This window comes from Pygoscelis adeliae, unplaced genomic scaffold (genome assembly GCF_000699105.1).
Source record: "Pygoscelis adeliae isolate BGI_AS28 unplaced genomic scaffold, ASM69910v1 Scaffold34, whole genome shotgun sequence".
In the NCBI taxonomy this organism is placed as follows: Eukaryota; Metazoa; Chordata; class Aves; order Sphenisciformes; family Spheniscidae; genus Pygoscelis; species Pygoscelis adeliae.
The window spans coordinates 4,357,115-4,370,166 of NW_008824658.1; the positions used below are offsets into that span (position 1 = coordinate 4,357,115).

At 39.9% G+C, this 13,052-nt stretch overlaps 1 protein-coding gene across 1 annotated transcript in view; it reads left to right on the forward strand.

The window, feature by feature from the left end:
* The window catches only part of TRPC7 (transient receptor potential cation channel, subfamily C, member 7), a 71,386-nt gene extending 58,540 nt beyond the window's left edge, over positions 1 to 12,846 (forward strand). Inside the window, exons 7-11 of the mRNA XM_009322696.1 lie at positions 1,066 to 1,261; positions 4,131 to 4,352; positions 7,245 to 7,325; positions 11,883 to 11,958; positions 12,704 to 12,846. Of these exons, the coding sequence (XP_009320971.1) occupies positions 1,066 to 1,261; positions 4,131 to 4,352; positions 7,245 to 7,325; positions 11,883 to 11,958; positions 12,704 to 12,846 (718 nt within the window). The remainder of the gene's footprint in view (positions 1 to 1,065; positions 1,262 to 4,130; positions 4,353 to 7,244; positions 7,326 to 11,882; positions 11,959 to 12,703) is intronic.
* Positions 12,847 to 13,052: the final 206 nt, after the last annotated feature.

The window sequence follows — 13,052 nt, forward strand, 5'->3', positions numbered from 1 at the left end:
AAATAATTTGTCAATGGCATTGTTTTCTTAGAAGGCATTTACCTCCTGGAAGGCAGGGGGAGAGAGGAGGTAATTAACGGTTAACATGCTAAGGATTGTTCAGTGAAGGCAAAACTGCTTCTAAATTAAAAATTAAGCAAACGGCTTCCAAAATGTACCAGCATCCCTCCTGCTCGCTCCTTCCTTCCTTTTCAGCTGTGGCTGCTCCCCTTCTGCCTGTTATGGCTTTGACTGCTCTGAATCAGATTCTCCTTTTGACCTGTCAGTCCAGCTGCATCCTTTCCAGTCCAGCTGCATCCTTTCCAGCCCTGCTTATCTTTGTCATCGGCTTATGCCCCTCTTTTTTTCCTATCTTTCAATCTTTTTATTTTCCTCTGGTTCCTTTCTACTTTCAAGCAAGGGTAATAGTAAAATCAAAATGCCTCTCTGCAACATCTTCCACCACTCCTTAATTTCACATTTTTACTACAAATGCTTGGGCGTCTGACTTGTTTGCAGTCCCAAAGCAGGATGGGAGGAAAATCAGACTATGGGCTGACTATATTTGCACTGTGTGCTCATTATATTAATGCCACTAATCAGAACTTTTTAGTCACTCCTCCAGAGTAAAAAGTAATGCTTCTCTTCTGCCCTGGAAACTGCATATAAGGAGGTCAAACTAGGTTCCTTCTTCCCTTTCCCAGATAATCTCTGCCTGTCTTCTCTGGATGAGAAAAGGCTGAGTGAGTAGAAGTAAAAAGCCCTACACAAACAGTTTCAAACTGCAAGTTGCCTGTGAAGAAGTCCTTAATAGGGACACAAAATCCAAGTGACAAATAATACACCTGCGAAGAACAGATGGAGCAAATAAGGGGACACTGTAACTTTATACTATCAATCAGAAATCATATTTCTCTATCAAATCAGGAAATATGATTTAGCGCATCCCTGGGTGACAGATAATGGTTTACAATGACTGTGCCAAGGCATCATATTTATATTGGTGGATTGCCACTTTTATTGTTAACATTTGGCCTGGCTAACCTGGTGTCAACTCTATAAAGTGATTGTTTGCTTTATTTTTAGGGTAGAAGAAAGTTTTAAAACCTTATTCTGGTCAATATTTGGCTTATCTGAAGTGATATCTGTGGTGCTGAAGTACGATCATAAATTCATTGAGAATATTGGATATGTACTCTATGGAGTATATAACGTGACTATGGTGGTGGTGCTGCTTAATATGCTAATAGCCATGATCAACAACTCCTATCAGGAAATTGAGGTAAGATAAGAACATAGATTACAAACTCAATGTACTTAATTATGACTGATAATGAAAATGTTAAAAAAAGACAAGGAAGCTGTAGCTTATTCCATATGCAAGATTGGAGTGCTGTTGAAACACAGACCTTAAACTGTGTAAGAGTTAAGGCTGTGTCTGTCCTCCCCAAATTAGGATTGAATTAATAATTAACAATTAATAATTTCTAGAACAACTTCAACTTCCTTGTTTTTAATGACTGTCTGTGAGTAAACCTAATTTCCTTTACATGTATTTAATGAAAGCAGTTTGTGATATTTTTTACTATGTTGGTTATGATAATTTATCCATATGTGTTACCTTAGCTGCATTGTTTGCTTATGATAGATGGAGTAATATTTCACCTGGCTTTTTGCCCTGTTCTTTACTGCGTAAAAGCCCAAGCCCATCTAGGTCTGAAACTCATGTATGCATATTTAAAAATACCGTATTTTCCAAATACCAGGTATACAAGCTTGATACAGATTTTTTTGAGGAGTGTCGATGTCTGCAAAACATAGCTGTATGAACATTCACAAAAAGCAGCTTTTAAAGGATATTAACACAGCCCTCAAGGAATATGAATAGGTTTCTGCAGAAAGGTGTTTGCAGGGTTTACCCAACCTTGTTCAGCAGTATTGCTATTAGCAGACTGGATTTGCTAAATGCTTTGGACATAAACAACTCCCTGCTAATGTAAATAAAGGCAGAAAAAAAAAATTTGGATAATGTTAATGCTGAGTCACCTCTTTCTTCTGATTTGTTAAATGTCAAGTTTCTGTAGTTGGGTTTGTATTAATTATTTGTTCCAATCCCCCCTCAGAACCTGACACTGCAAAAGGCCAGAGCTGAAAATATTTTCTCACTGTAATGTCTGATTCATCCATGTACTGTAGTGCAAATATAACTCTATCTTGTGCTTGCTGTAACTGAGTTTAAATGTCAGAGAGACCTTACATATGTTCTCTGCCCCAGAAGCTTTCCTGCATGCAGAAGGCAGTCATTTCCCCAAAGGTTTCTAATCGCTTAATATCAAGCATCTTCCTGAATCCTCTTCTACTGAAACAAGATTTACCTCTGAAGGGGTCTCAGCCTCTTACTGCATTTCCTAGTTTATTGCAGAAGGTAGAGATGCTCTTGAAACTTTCCGAAGAAAAATATCTAAAAATACCTGAATAGGTGACCTATATTAACTTTCTAGTCTAAACTTTGTGATGACCATTTTCCTGGAAAAATGCTTTATCATCCTTCTTGATTGTGTGGAAATTTTCAAAACTTTGTTAAAGACTACTTGTAACTATCAGCAAGCAAAAGAAGCGTGAGCTATTTGACCCAGATCCTCCTACTGGAGGGCTGGAATAAACTAGTAAATCTCATACTAGTTCCTTTCAATCCTCAGTCGCAGGGAGATTAAAGACAGAGTCATGCTACTGACTGCAGAGAAAGTCCCTTTTGCCAAGGTGCTTATCTGATGACAGCAATGTCTATAACGGCAGAGGGTGGTCATTATTTAGGAATTAAATTCCATTATGGTCAGTGTGGCCATGTTTTATTGTTAGCTGGAGTGACAAGACCATATTCTCATGCTTTCCATTGAACATGTCTCTTTAGCTACTTCTGTTTTTATTCTGTTTACGCCTCAAGTATTAGTGCTTCCTGCCAACTTTGCATTTATGGAAAGAAAAAATCCTTTTGCCAGCCAGAAACCCGAGCTACTTCCTTCAGTAGCTCCTTAGCTGCTTAACAGAAAATCATTAAAAGAGTTCACAAGTGATTTCCACTGTAATTCAGCTTAAGGCTTCTGTGAGGTGCAACCCCAAGCAATGAGAAGGCCAAACGGCAGAAGCGAATGCCGCTCCATTGGCGAAGACATATTGCTGTAACTGTGACAGAATTAATCTCAGTTGTGTTATGCCAGGTTTTGACAGGGTTTCAGAGGTACGGGGTAATCAGAGGTTATTAATTTCAGCAGAACACAGATGTTCATGAGTATGGGGTGTTGGCAGACCAACGCTTCTATTGATGCTGCTGGCCTCCATATAAACCACAATGAAAACAGCTGTAAAGCAGCTGTATCTCATCCTTTCTTTTGCCTGATAAATGGTCCTGATAAATGGCCCTGACTGTCGTCCTATATAAATGCCAAGCAGATCCATAAAGTATGTGCTGACCTTGCCCTTGTCCTTGGAAGTGATCATGGCCCACCTTGATAGTTCATAAAGGAGATTCACAGGCACTGAGTGATGGACTTTTTCTCCACCTTCATCGGTGGCAGGTGAATAGTAAGAGAATTAAGGTGTATTTATCTAGGGATACGTGATGGTGAATGCAAACAAGATCAATGAGGAAATCAGCTAATAATAGAAGACATCTGTGACCTAGCCTCTTCTATGGGGGATTTCTGGCAAATGCAGTGATAACAGTTAGCTGGCAGTTAGATAGCATTGCAGTTAATCAGAGACAGTCTTTGTTGTTGTTGTGCACATAAAAATTTCTTCTGCTTTCCATGACACTCTATATGTTCTGACACATTCATTTATCAGCACAGCACAAGCACCAGATTGTTACTGAAAGACAACCCCTTTGATATCCAAGGAAATAGGAAATAGTCTAGTATTTGGAGGACTTATACTCTCTGTTTATCTATTGTTTTGTTCAAATTTTCCTTATTTTGAGGACACCACAGAGAAGCCTACAAAGACAAATTGTGTGCAGGGGTCTTGTTTTGGCAAACAGAAATCTGATTCTAGTTAAACCCTACCTGTATGTGTGTCCTTGTCATCGGTAAATGCCTTCCTATTTACTAATTATGCATTCGGGTATTGTTTTTTTTTCCTCTTCCCTTCCCAAGGAGGATGCAGATGTGGAGTGGAAGTTTGCACGTGCCAAGCTCTGGCTATCCTACTTTGACGAAGGAAGGACTTTACCTGCTCCTTTTAATCTAGTGCCAAGCCCTAAATCATTTTATTATCTCATACTGAGAATAAAAATGTGCCTCATAAAACTCTGCAAATCTAAGGCCAAAAACTGTGAAAATGATCTTGAGATGGGGATGCTGAATTCCAAACAACGGGTATGTTGTATCTTCACTTTTTACTTTCTTTCTTTGTAGAAAAGATTCATGCCAGGGACCTTCTGGAGGGGGTTGCATGGTACACCGGTGATCAGGGACAGCACAGCCTCTTACTCAGCCTCATCATTGCGTATGAGTTGTATTACACTGCACCTAGAGGGTCCTCCCAGACTTGTGGCCTCATTGTACTAGACACTGTCAGGACACAGGGAAAAGAGCAACTTTTATAAAAGCAGGCAATTTTACAAGGGAGTTTCCCAAGGCCATATCAGCAAGGCCAAAGACCAAGGGCAGAAGCAGAGGCACAAATAGGATCCCAGCTTGTCTGGCTCCTCGTCTACCCAGCAGGCCTTTATGCCTCTTCAAAACATCCACCTTCCTTTAAGTGATTAATTGATTTTACTGCCATTACAACATTTTCTGCCATTCCAGGTCTGGGAACAAGTTTCCAAGCAGGGCTTAATAACATCTCCTAAATACCTAAAGGTATAATTAACAACCTTACATATGCTTAGTGATGTGTAGCCACTAGTGGGTAGATCTTGCCTCAGCCACCACCCCTTTAGTCATTTGAAATAGAAATTTGCTTTAGAAATACTGGCCACACAGCAACACGCTTTTCTCAGCACTAGTGAGTGTCCACATGACAAAGCAAGAGAGGTGCAAGAATACAGTTAGCATCCAGACCCTTCCCAACAGAATTAGCTTTGCTCCCCCATGAGAAAATGCCAGAGAAATTAGAGAAAATCATGTTGCCCATGGAAATTATTATCTGCAACACTGTGCAGAGCGTCACTGGGATGAAGCATTCCCAGCACGTACCTTTATAACAAACACAATCCCACTCACAGGGCAAGTCCACCTGCTTTACATTGGAGAAGAAAATGCCCAAAACATTCACAGGAACTCAACCACAGCTGCTCGGCTGCTGTCATTAAATTCAGTGGATTCAAAGATGCAAGGAGGCAGCTTTGCTTAAAAGTGTCCTGGACTTTATTTAATTTTCTCATCTCAAGCTGGGTTTGAAACAAGAGAACAACACTGGGAACCCCTTCCTGGGGGAAAAGAAAAGCCCTCTGAAATATGTTGTCTATTATTTCTTACAGTCACTGCACGTGGGAGGCTGATGTGGCTCCTTGGCAGGCTTGGCCAGCCTTTCTAGGGCAGCTGCGGTGTGGGCAGCCTACCCCCAGTTTTAAGCTGGTGGAGGGGAAGAGGTGTACTAAGAGCCACAGAGGAGAAGGGAAGGAAAGTTGGAGGAGGCTTTGCAGACTTTGCCTTTGTAACGTGCAGCCTGCTTTTGGGCTTTGTCTGGACCTCTTGGCTCTCCTTGAAGGAGCAAACAGCTGAGCAATACAACAACTCGTGGTGAGCCATCTGGCTCCAGGCAAAGCTCACGGCCTTGGAGGAGATCATGCTCCCATGAATTTAAGAGAGCTGCTCAGGTCTGATGTTCATTCAGTCTCTGCCAGAGTCTAAATTGAAGGGAGAAGTATATCCATGGGGTCTCCTCCGTGTTATCAATTAATCTACCCAACATGGTGAGCATTGCCAAGATAGACAAGCATTTGGGGGCATTTTACTCTATAAATTCATTTAACACTACTATTGATTACTGAAAGACTCACTAGAACAGTGCAGTCTTGAAATGAAAGACATGCTTGTCCTTTAACAAGGATCAAATAATGATTAAAAAAGATAATATTTTTACCACGTTATTTGAATCTAACCACATGAAGCTTGCTGTGTTTGAAATTTAATTTCTGCTTCAAAGCATAAACCAAAGTAATAAAATTTTCTCTAAGCCTCTCCTTCCCCAAGCCACATGAGTGAAAGTGACTGGCTTGCCCTTTTTCATGGAACTTATGCAAAATTCATGGTTTCCATGGCTTTGGCATAAACAATTAAGAGTATCCGTCATTTCTTGTTTGCCTGTTAATTTTGTTCACAGATCATCTTCAAAACAGCTTCTGTAAGACCATGGCACACCTGATGAGTGACAAATAAAAATAAAAATTACACGATTACTTCAGACTTTTACTCCAATCATTATCAGCACCCTGATTTAAAAAAAATAATAATAATTTAAAAAAATCACCTATTTCTCAGAATCTCTGGTCCAGTCAGGGAAGAAAAACCCTTACCCAGGGCCTTCCCTGTACACACACTTGCATATAGGTGCAGGGGTCTGTGATATGTATTGGCTCCTCTGGGTCTATGATATGAATTAATTCCTTTGAATAAGTGATTTCTTTTTCATTAGAACTTGGACCAAAAATTTCAGAGGTGGAAAACAGAGTCAAAGAAATATCTTACAAATATTGTGAGTAGTCTTCAGAAAAGCCTCCTTCAAAGCTTCTAGAGTACAAAATTAGTAGCTATGATGTCTGCTGATAAAAAATACTGCTCTATCTAAAAAAAAAGTATATTTTTGTTGAGCTAAAAAAGTAGCAAATGATATTACTGTTTTAAAAGGACTGAATAAAATCAATTCTCTTTCAGAATTTGTTTTCATACCACATCGATTTGTTCTCTTTAAACACAAGTATATATTTTTCTTCCTTTCTTGAATTGTGTTCTAAATTGATAATCACCAATCTAATTAAAATTAACGTATTTTGTGCCTCTTAACACCTTCTTGTCTAAAACCTGTGTGAGAATACCATTTTTGTCTAGACATTTAAGATCCAACTTTTTTCAGTAATTTGTGGATTTTGATCCTTTTCTGTCTTTCAAAAGTTTACTTTTTTAGACCTGAATGTGCTGGCTTTTATTCTACTCATACATTGAACCATTTCCTACTGTTTTTATAAAGCTCTATTGAGTTTGGAACTGTCTGGGTATGAGAAGCTATCACTGATTTAATTATATCATGATCTTTTATAATTTCAGAAAGTTCGTTTTCACTCTAGCACTCGAAATACAGAAATTTTTTCTGGGAAGAATGCTTATAACAAGCCCACAAGATATCAGGTAATCACAGCACGAAAGCGGGAGCCAGGGAAGAGATCTGTCAGTCAACAGCTCTTACCTGCAAGGGTCATGTCTGCTTTCTTCCAGCCGATGCCATCCTGTGATGTGCCAGGCTGTGGCTTAGCACGGGCATGGGACTGGGCTGGGGCACTTCGGAGACAAACGCAGCCTATCACCCATGGAAATACACATGGTGTTAGCGTTTGTGATGCTAATCAATTCCACTCAAGGGTATTTAATTTAATACAAGAAATATCATTCAAGCTTTAATCCTCCAGTCTTGCATTGACAACATTTCATTTGTCATGACATAGAGTCATCTTTCCAGCCTTTGCATTAACATTTGCATGTGCTTTCTCTGGCAGTGACTTGTCCTACCAAGCTAAACCTGCAATGTGGTACGGTTCAAAAACACGCGTGGCTGCAGTGGCGGCACGGGGTACCCCAGCCATCGCAGGAACTAACGCGACTGTCTGTCTCAGCTGGCGTGTTCATGCCAGCAGATGTATTATTTCTTGTGCAAACCTGTAGCAGGGTAACACAATACGCCAAATGTGCCCCGCAGGATTTTTTCCTTATTTTTTAACGTAAAGTGAAAAGGAATCTGATGGCAAGTGATATGCCTGAAGGAACTGACATTAAAGGAAGTTGAGGAAAGTAGTAGTTAAATTGGATAAAATGCGCAATGGCAATTCTAGAATTGGTTTGTCTTGTGTTGGTACAGCATCCAGCACAATGGGCTCCTAGGCTGTACAGCAGGCCAGTAATAAATTTTTACTGGTTTTAAAAGTTTTCCAGGCTTTTCTGCCAGGATAGAAGGTGTGTCTAAATATCTAAGTTAGAAATGGGATACATTCACTCTGGCATCTGGAGTTAGTTGGCTTGATACCATCAAAGGCAAAGGGAAGAGATGATTGTGTCCCGCTCAAAATGGCATTTCAACATTTCTGACATTTTCCCATTCGTTCAAACCCACAGGTAATGGAAAAACATGTCAGCCTCTGCTGGACTTGTTCTCTTCCTATAGCTATTATTTCTAAATGAGACTCCCTAATGTTTGTGGTAAAGTAGACCAAGTATTTCCAAGGTTGAAAAAGCCAAAGGCAGCTGTGAAAAATAGATAGAAAAAGATAACTACCTGTTATTTTGCTTTAATAATTCTTCTACTAGGTTTGTCTTCAAATGATCTTAGAAAGTTTCATTTGCTGCAGGAAGAAATTGCTTGAATAATATAAGGAGACTGTAATAGTCTTGATTATCTAAATAAAAAGAAGAACAAATAGTTTGATAATCTAGCCAGCAAATTTCCTTCTACAACTGGGAAAACTTTTGAAGCAGCAGCTTCTTGCTGAACTGTTTTCTTTAGCGGTATTTATCAAGTGACGTATCTGCAGTCTGTGTACTTGGAGGGTATGTACCTGCAGACAGTGCTCTTGAGGGATAACAAAAATATACAGAACCTAAACATGCAACAATTTGAAAAGTAGGAAGAACAAGTCAACACACAGCTGCTGTGATCCAGGAATAAACTAGTCCAGGCAAAATGATGCCTTTATCAAACCCTCTTGAGCTGAGACTTTAAGATGGAGCACGGCTAAAATGCTGTGCTAAGCTCACAAGTTTTTCCCACTTTCAGCACTGCAGTCTGTCATGCTATCATCAATGTCTTCATGTACAAAACTCAGGAAGGGATTTGTCAGGAAAACAATAAAAGGAATAGTTTGTACTTTAAAAGGCTCAGAAGTACATTCCTTTACTATTTGGAGAGAAAAAATAGCAAAGAGGTGAGAAATGATCAAATTCCTTTGCTCACTTCACTCTTGAGCTCTTCTGCTGCCTAACTGATAACTTGATAAATTTGAAAGCACCAGGTTTGAGATCTGATGCCCCACTGAGTAGTTGTCCCCTCCGATCACTGTTGACTTACGACTGATTTGGACCAGGGGCGTGAAGGTGCAAAGCAGTTCCTCCCATTAGTGTTGCCCTGGGACCTCCCACACTCATGCCAAATGACATCTGCAGTGTCCGCAAACACAGCATCAAGAAGGAATCTGTGGATTAAATAGCAGTATTAAGGTCTGTAACAACGTGATCTTCAACAACACATGTAAGTGAAGTCCAGAATAAAACGCTATAAATAGTGAAGTGGGAAGACATCACAGCCTCCACATTAAAGACAGGGAACTGAGGTCCAGCAGGACTTATTAGACCCAGAAGGCCTATGGATGAACCAGAAACTGAGCCCCAAATCTCATGAGTCCTGTTGCAATGCCTTGGCCACAAATCTGTCCTTTTCTTCTCGTTTCCCTCTGTACTAGAAGGTATAGAAGATGTTCAGGTAGCTGCTGGCAAATGCAGAGCTTGAAGGTTGTGCCAACAAATACATAAAAAAGATTGAATTCAGTGCAGAGTTATAATTTACAAATGGCTGACCTGTTCCTAGAGCCTATTCTCTTAAGACCATCTTAAGACCAACACTCAGTAGTTGAGTGTTGCATAGCATAAAAGATCTCTAAGACCTGAAGAACTTCAATTAACTTTTAGAGAATCGGGGAACTGTACTTTACAGAAATCAGACATATTTGAATTGTTTCAAGTTTAGCATTCATTGCCAAGAGGCTGTCTGGAAGTTTTGTTCAGCATTTCCCTGCAGTAACCAGAGTTATTCTGCCAAGGGGCTGTTTCACTCATTGTAGCTAAAAGGAGCAGTGCTGGGGAGAAGGGAAGACGCAAGACTTAGAAGCCACAGTGCAATATTGACACAAAAATGAATTATTTTCCTAAAGCTACTGGCAGAAATACCTACTAAGTGACCAAGTAGACTCTTGTTAAAAAGTGGTCACATTTTTAATGTTTAGTTTCTGCCGACAAATCTGACTACAACATGTATTTGATAGACTAGGCAGCCTTAAGCTTGTGACTTCTATCGCACATAATGGTTAATATGGGATAGCACTTGAGTCGTAGCCATCAAAAATACAAGCTGTATGGAAACTGAAGTAGACAGATGTTGTGTTATCATATTTTTCCAGGTAATAAGAGCGTTCACTGTGTGCCGATCCCTTGTTTTAGTCTAAATTTCCTCTGTCGTCTGTTCTGAGAAAATAATTTCTTTTTGGATCCAGGATTTCCCTACTTTCCCCAAACATTACTTCATTTATGTTTTCTCAGGTGACAACCCTACCTCCCTCTGGATTCTACTACCTTGGCCATCTTCAACACACCGTACGTGCGCCGTGCCTCATCTCTGTTGCCTTAATGACTCACCCGGTTAGCCAGATGCCTCTTTGATACAAGGACAATCTTAGACATCCCATATTCCATGACTGCATGACATATACAAATGACTGGATCCTTCTTTGATGTTCACATGCCTTTTGCACTGCTATAATCCATATTTGGCTACCAAGAAAAAAGAGCAGGTGTACTGATTTCTTAATTCATATTTCACAGTCTTTGCAGCCTTTTTCAGTGATGTTCAAAGCAGAGGCGTGTGACTGCTCTGTGAATAGGTGAGCCCATGCCAGGAGAGGCTTTTCCTTTAACAGTGGCCATTTTGTCAATGAAAGAAAGACATTTGTGTCTCACTTCTTGGATGCTCAATGAGCTCTCCTCTGTTTGCAGAGGATGCACCTAAATTATTGTCTCCAATAGAGCAATCCGTCTTATGTTTATCAGAGTTGAGATTTTTTTTACCCGTTGATGAGTATCTTTGTAGTGAAGAACTGGCAATGAGGCAGGCCTTCAGCTGTAACCCAATGTGTAGCCCAAGACTGCCAAAGTTACTGTCCTTCTAGATAAATGTAACTTATGCATTTTTGGAACAATATCACATTGCAAGCTTGTATCCATAATCATCTCCTACTATTTCCATGTATGCTGTTCCTTACTAACAATCATCTTCCATTTTATAAGTCTACATGGCTCTATTTTTTCCCTGTACAAGTCCCTTAAAATCTGCCATTTCCCTAAGAAAATTCTCTCACTTAAGCCAAGTTCTCCACTTCTGTTCAAACTCCCTTTCCTCTATCCTTCACTAAATTTATTTTCTCTCCTAAAACCCCAATTCCAAAGCAAACCGAGTCTTTCTATTAACCTGGGGTCAGTTGTTTAGCTCATCATCACGAGTGAGTTTGCCAACATCATTAATTAACCACTTACTTATTTCTTCTGTAAAGTATTTTTTATTGATACATTAAACAGCAGCATGCCAAAGGAAGGCTCTGGATCCCATTTCTTAGCTTGCTATTGGATCATCTGTGTTTTCTTCCTGTCTGTGGGACATACTCTACATTCATGTGCATCTCACTAAATACCCTGAAGTGCCTCGTACGTGGGCTCATTATGGAATGGCTGTCAATCAACTATTGTAGTACAAAGCTCATAATATAAAGTATAAAATAAATGGGAAATCAATTAAAAAAATTATTTTTGCATCCTCTGAAGTCAGGTTTTATCCATAGTGAAATCAGGTGTTTGAATTGCTCATAATAAGTCTAGAATTAAGGCAATGTGGATAAGCTCATGTTAAAATAAGAGTTTCTGTTCTCTTTTCAGAAAATAATGAAACGTCTGATTAAGCGGTATGTACTGAAGGCTCAGGTTGACCGAGAAAATGACGAGGTCAATGAAGGCAAGTGGATTTTTATAATTGACACAGATTAGAGCGTGTAATGTTATTGCTATTGATATGGCCAGTAAGAGGGTTGAGCTTAGATAACATCCTCTGTAGAGAGAGCACGCTCATGCTTGCACTAAGGTGAGCAGTGGTGACTCTGAGCCACCTTTACGCTCTTGAAATTCTGGGTCCTTAATTTTCCTTAGCAGAAGACATGTATCATAGGATCTGCCTTTACATAGTCCTGCTCTGCCCCATAGCTCTACCTCTCCTTGCTTTACAACACCCACGATATTGCCAACACCTAACCTTGTCTTGGGGTCTAAGTAAAGGAATTTCTGACTGTACTGCCCATGCCTGCCCCAAGGACTTTTTTTGAACTGGATAAGGATATTCATGGCCATGGTGTCACGTAGGATTTGTATGCAGATGGTAAAGAACCTCCTTCTAACACCTCTTAACTGCTACCCTCCTGCAAACGCCCTATGTAGGTGGAGAGCAATATGGGGAGAGAGAATAGACTCGAGAAAAAAGATGAACTTGCCATACATACTTGCTATTGCTGTCAGTGCCACTACCACAAGTACAGGTTATTTCGTATAAGTCAAGTATTAAGTGCATAAATGCAGGGACATCATATGGAGCTCCATACACATTCATGACCAAGCACACTGAAATTAATGCTTTCTCAGGTCTTAAAAACCATAGGGATTACTTATTTGGTTTAATATTGCTAACAAGAACATTTTCCTCCTTTTAGGAGAACTTAAAGAGATTAAGCAAGATATTTCTAGTCTCCGCTATGAACTCCTAGAGGAAAAGTCACAGGCTACTGGCGAGCTGGCAAGACTAATACAGCAGCTGAGTGACAAATTTGGGAAGAACTTAAATAAGGACATTTGATGACGAACACAGAGAAAGGCAACTGGTTTTCTAAACATTACTCAGTCTCAACCAGCATCTTAGGAGGGCAAAAACCATGCAAAAGATGGGTACCGCACACTCAACTTTTGCTAACTAGCAATTATTGGTAGGAGCACTTTGCATTACTCCTGTGCTTGGTGAGTTACCAGTTAAATCTTTCATGATACAAAAGTGACTTACTGGTA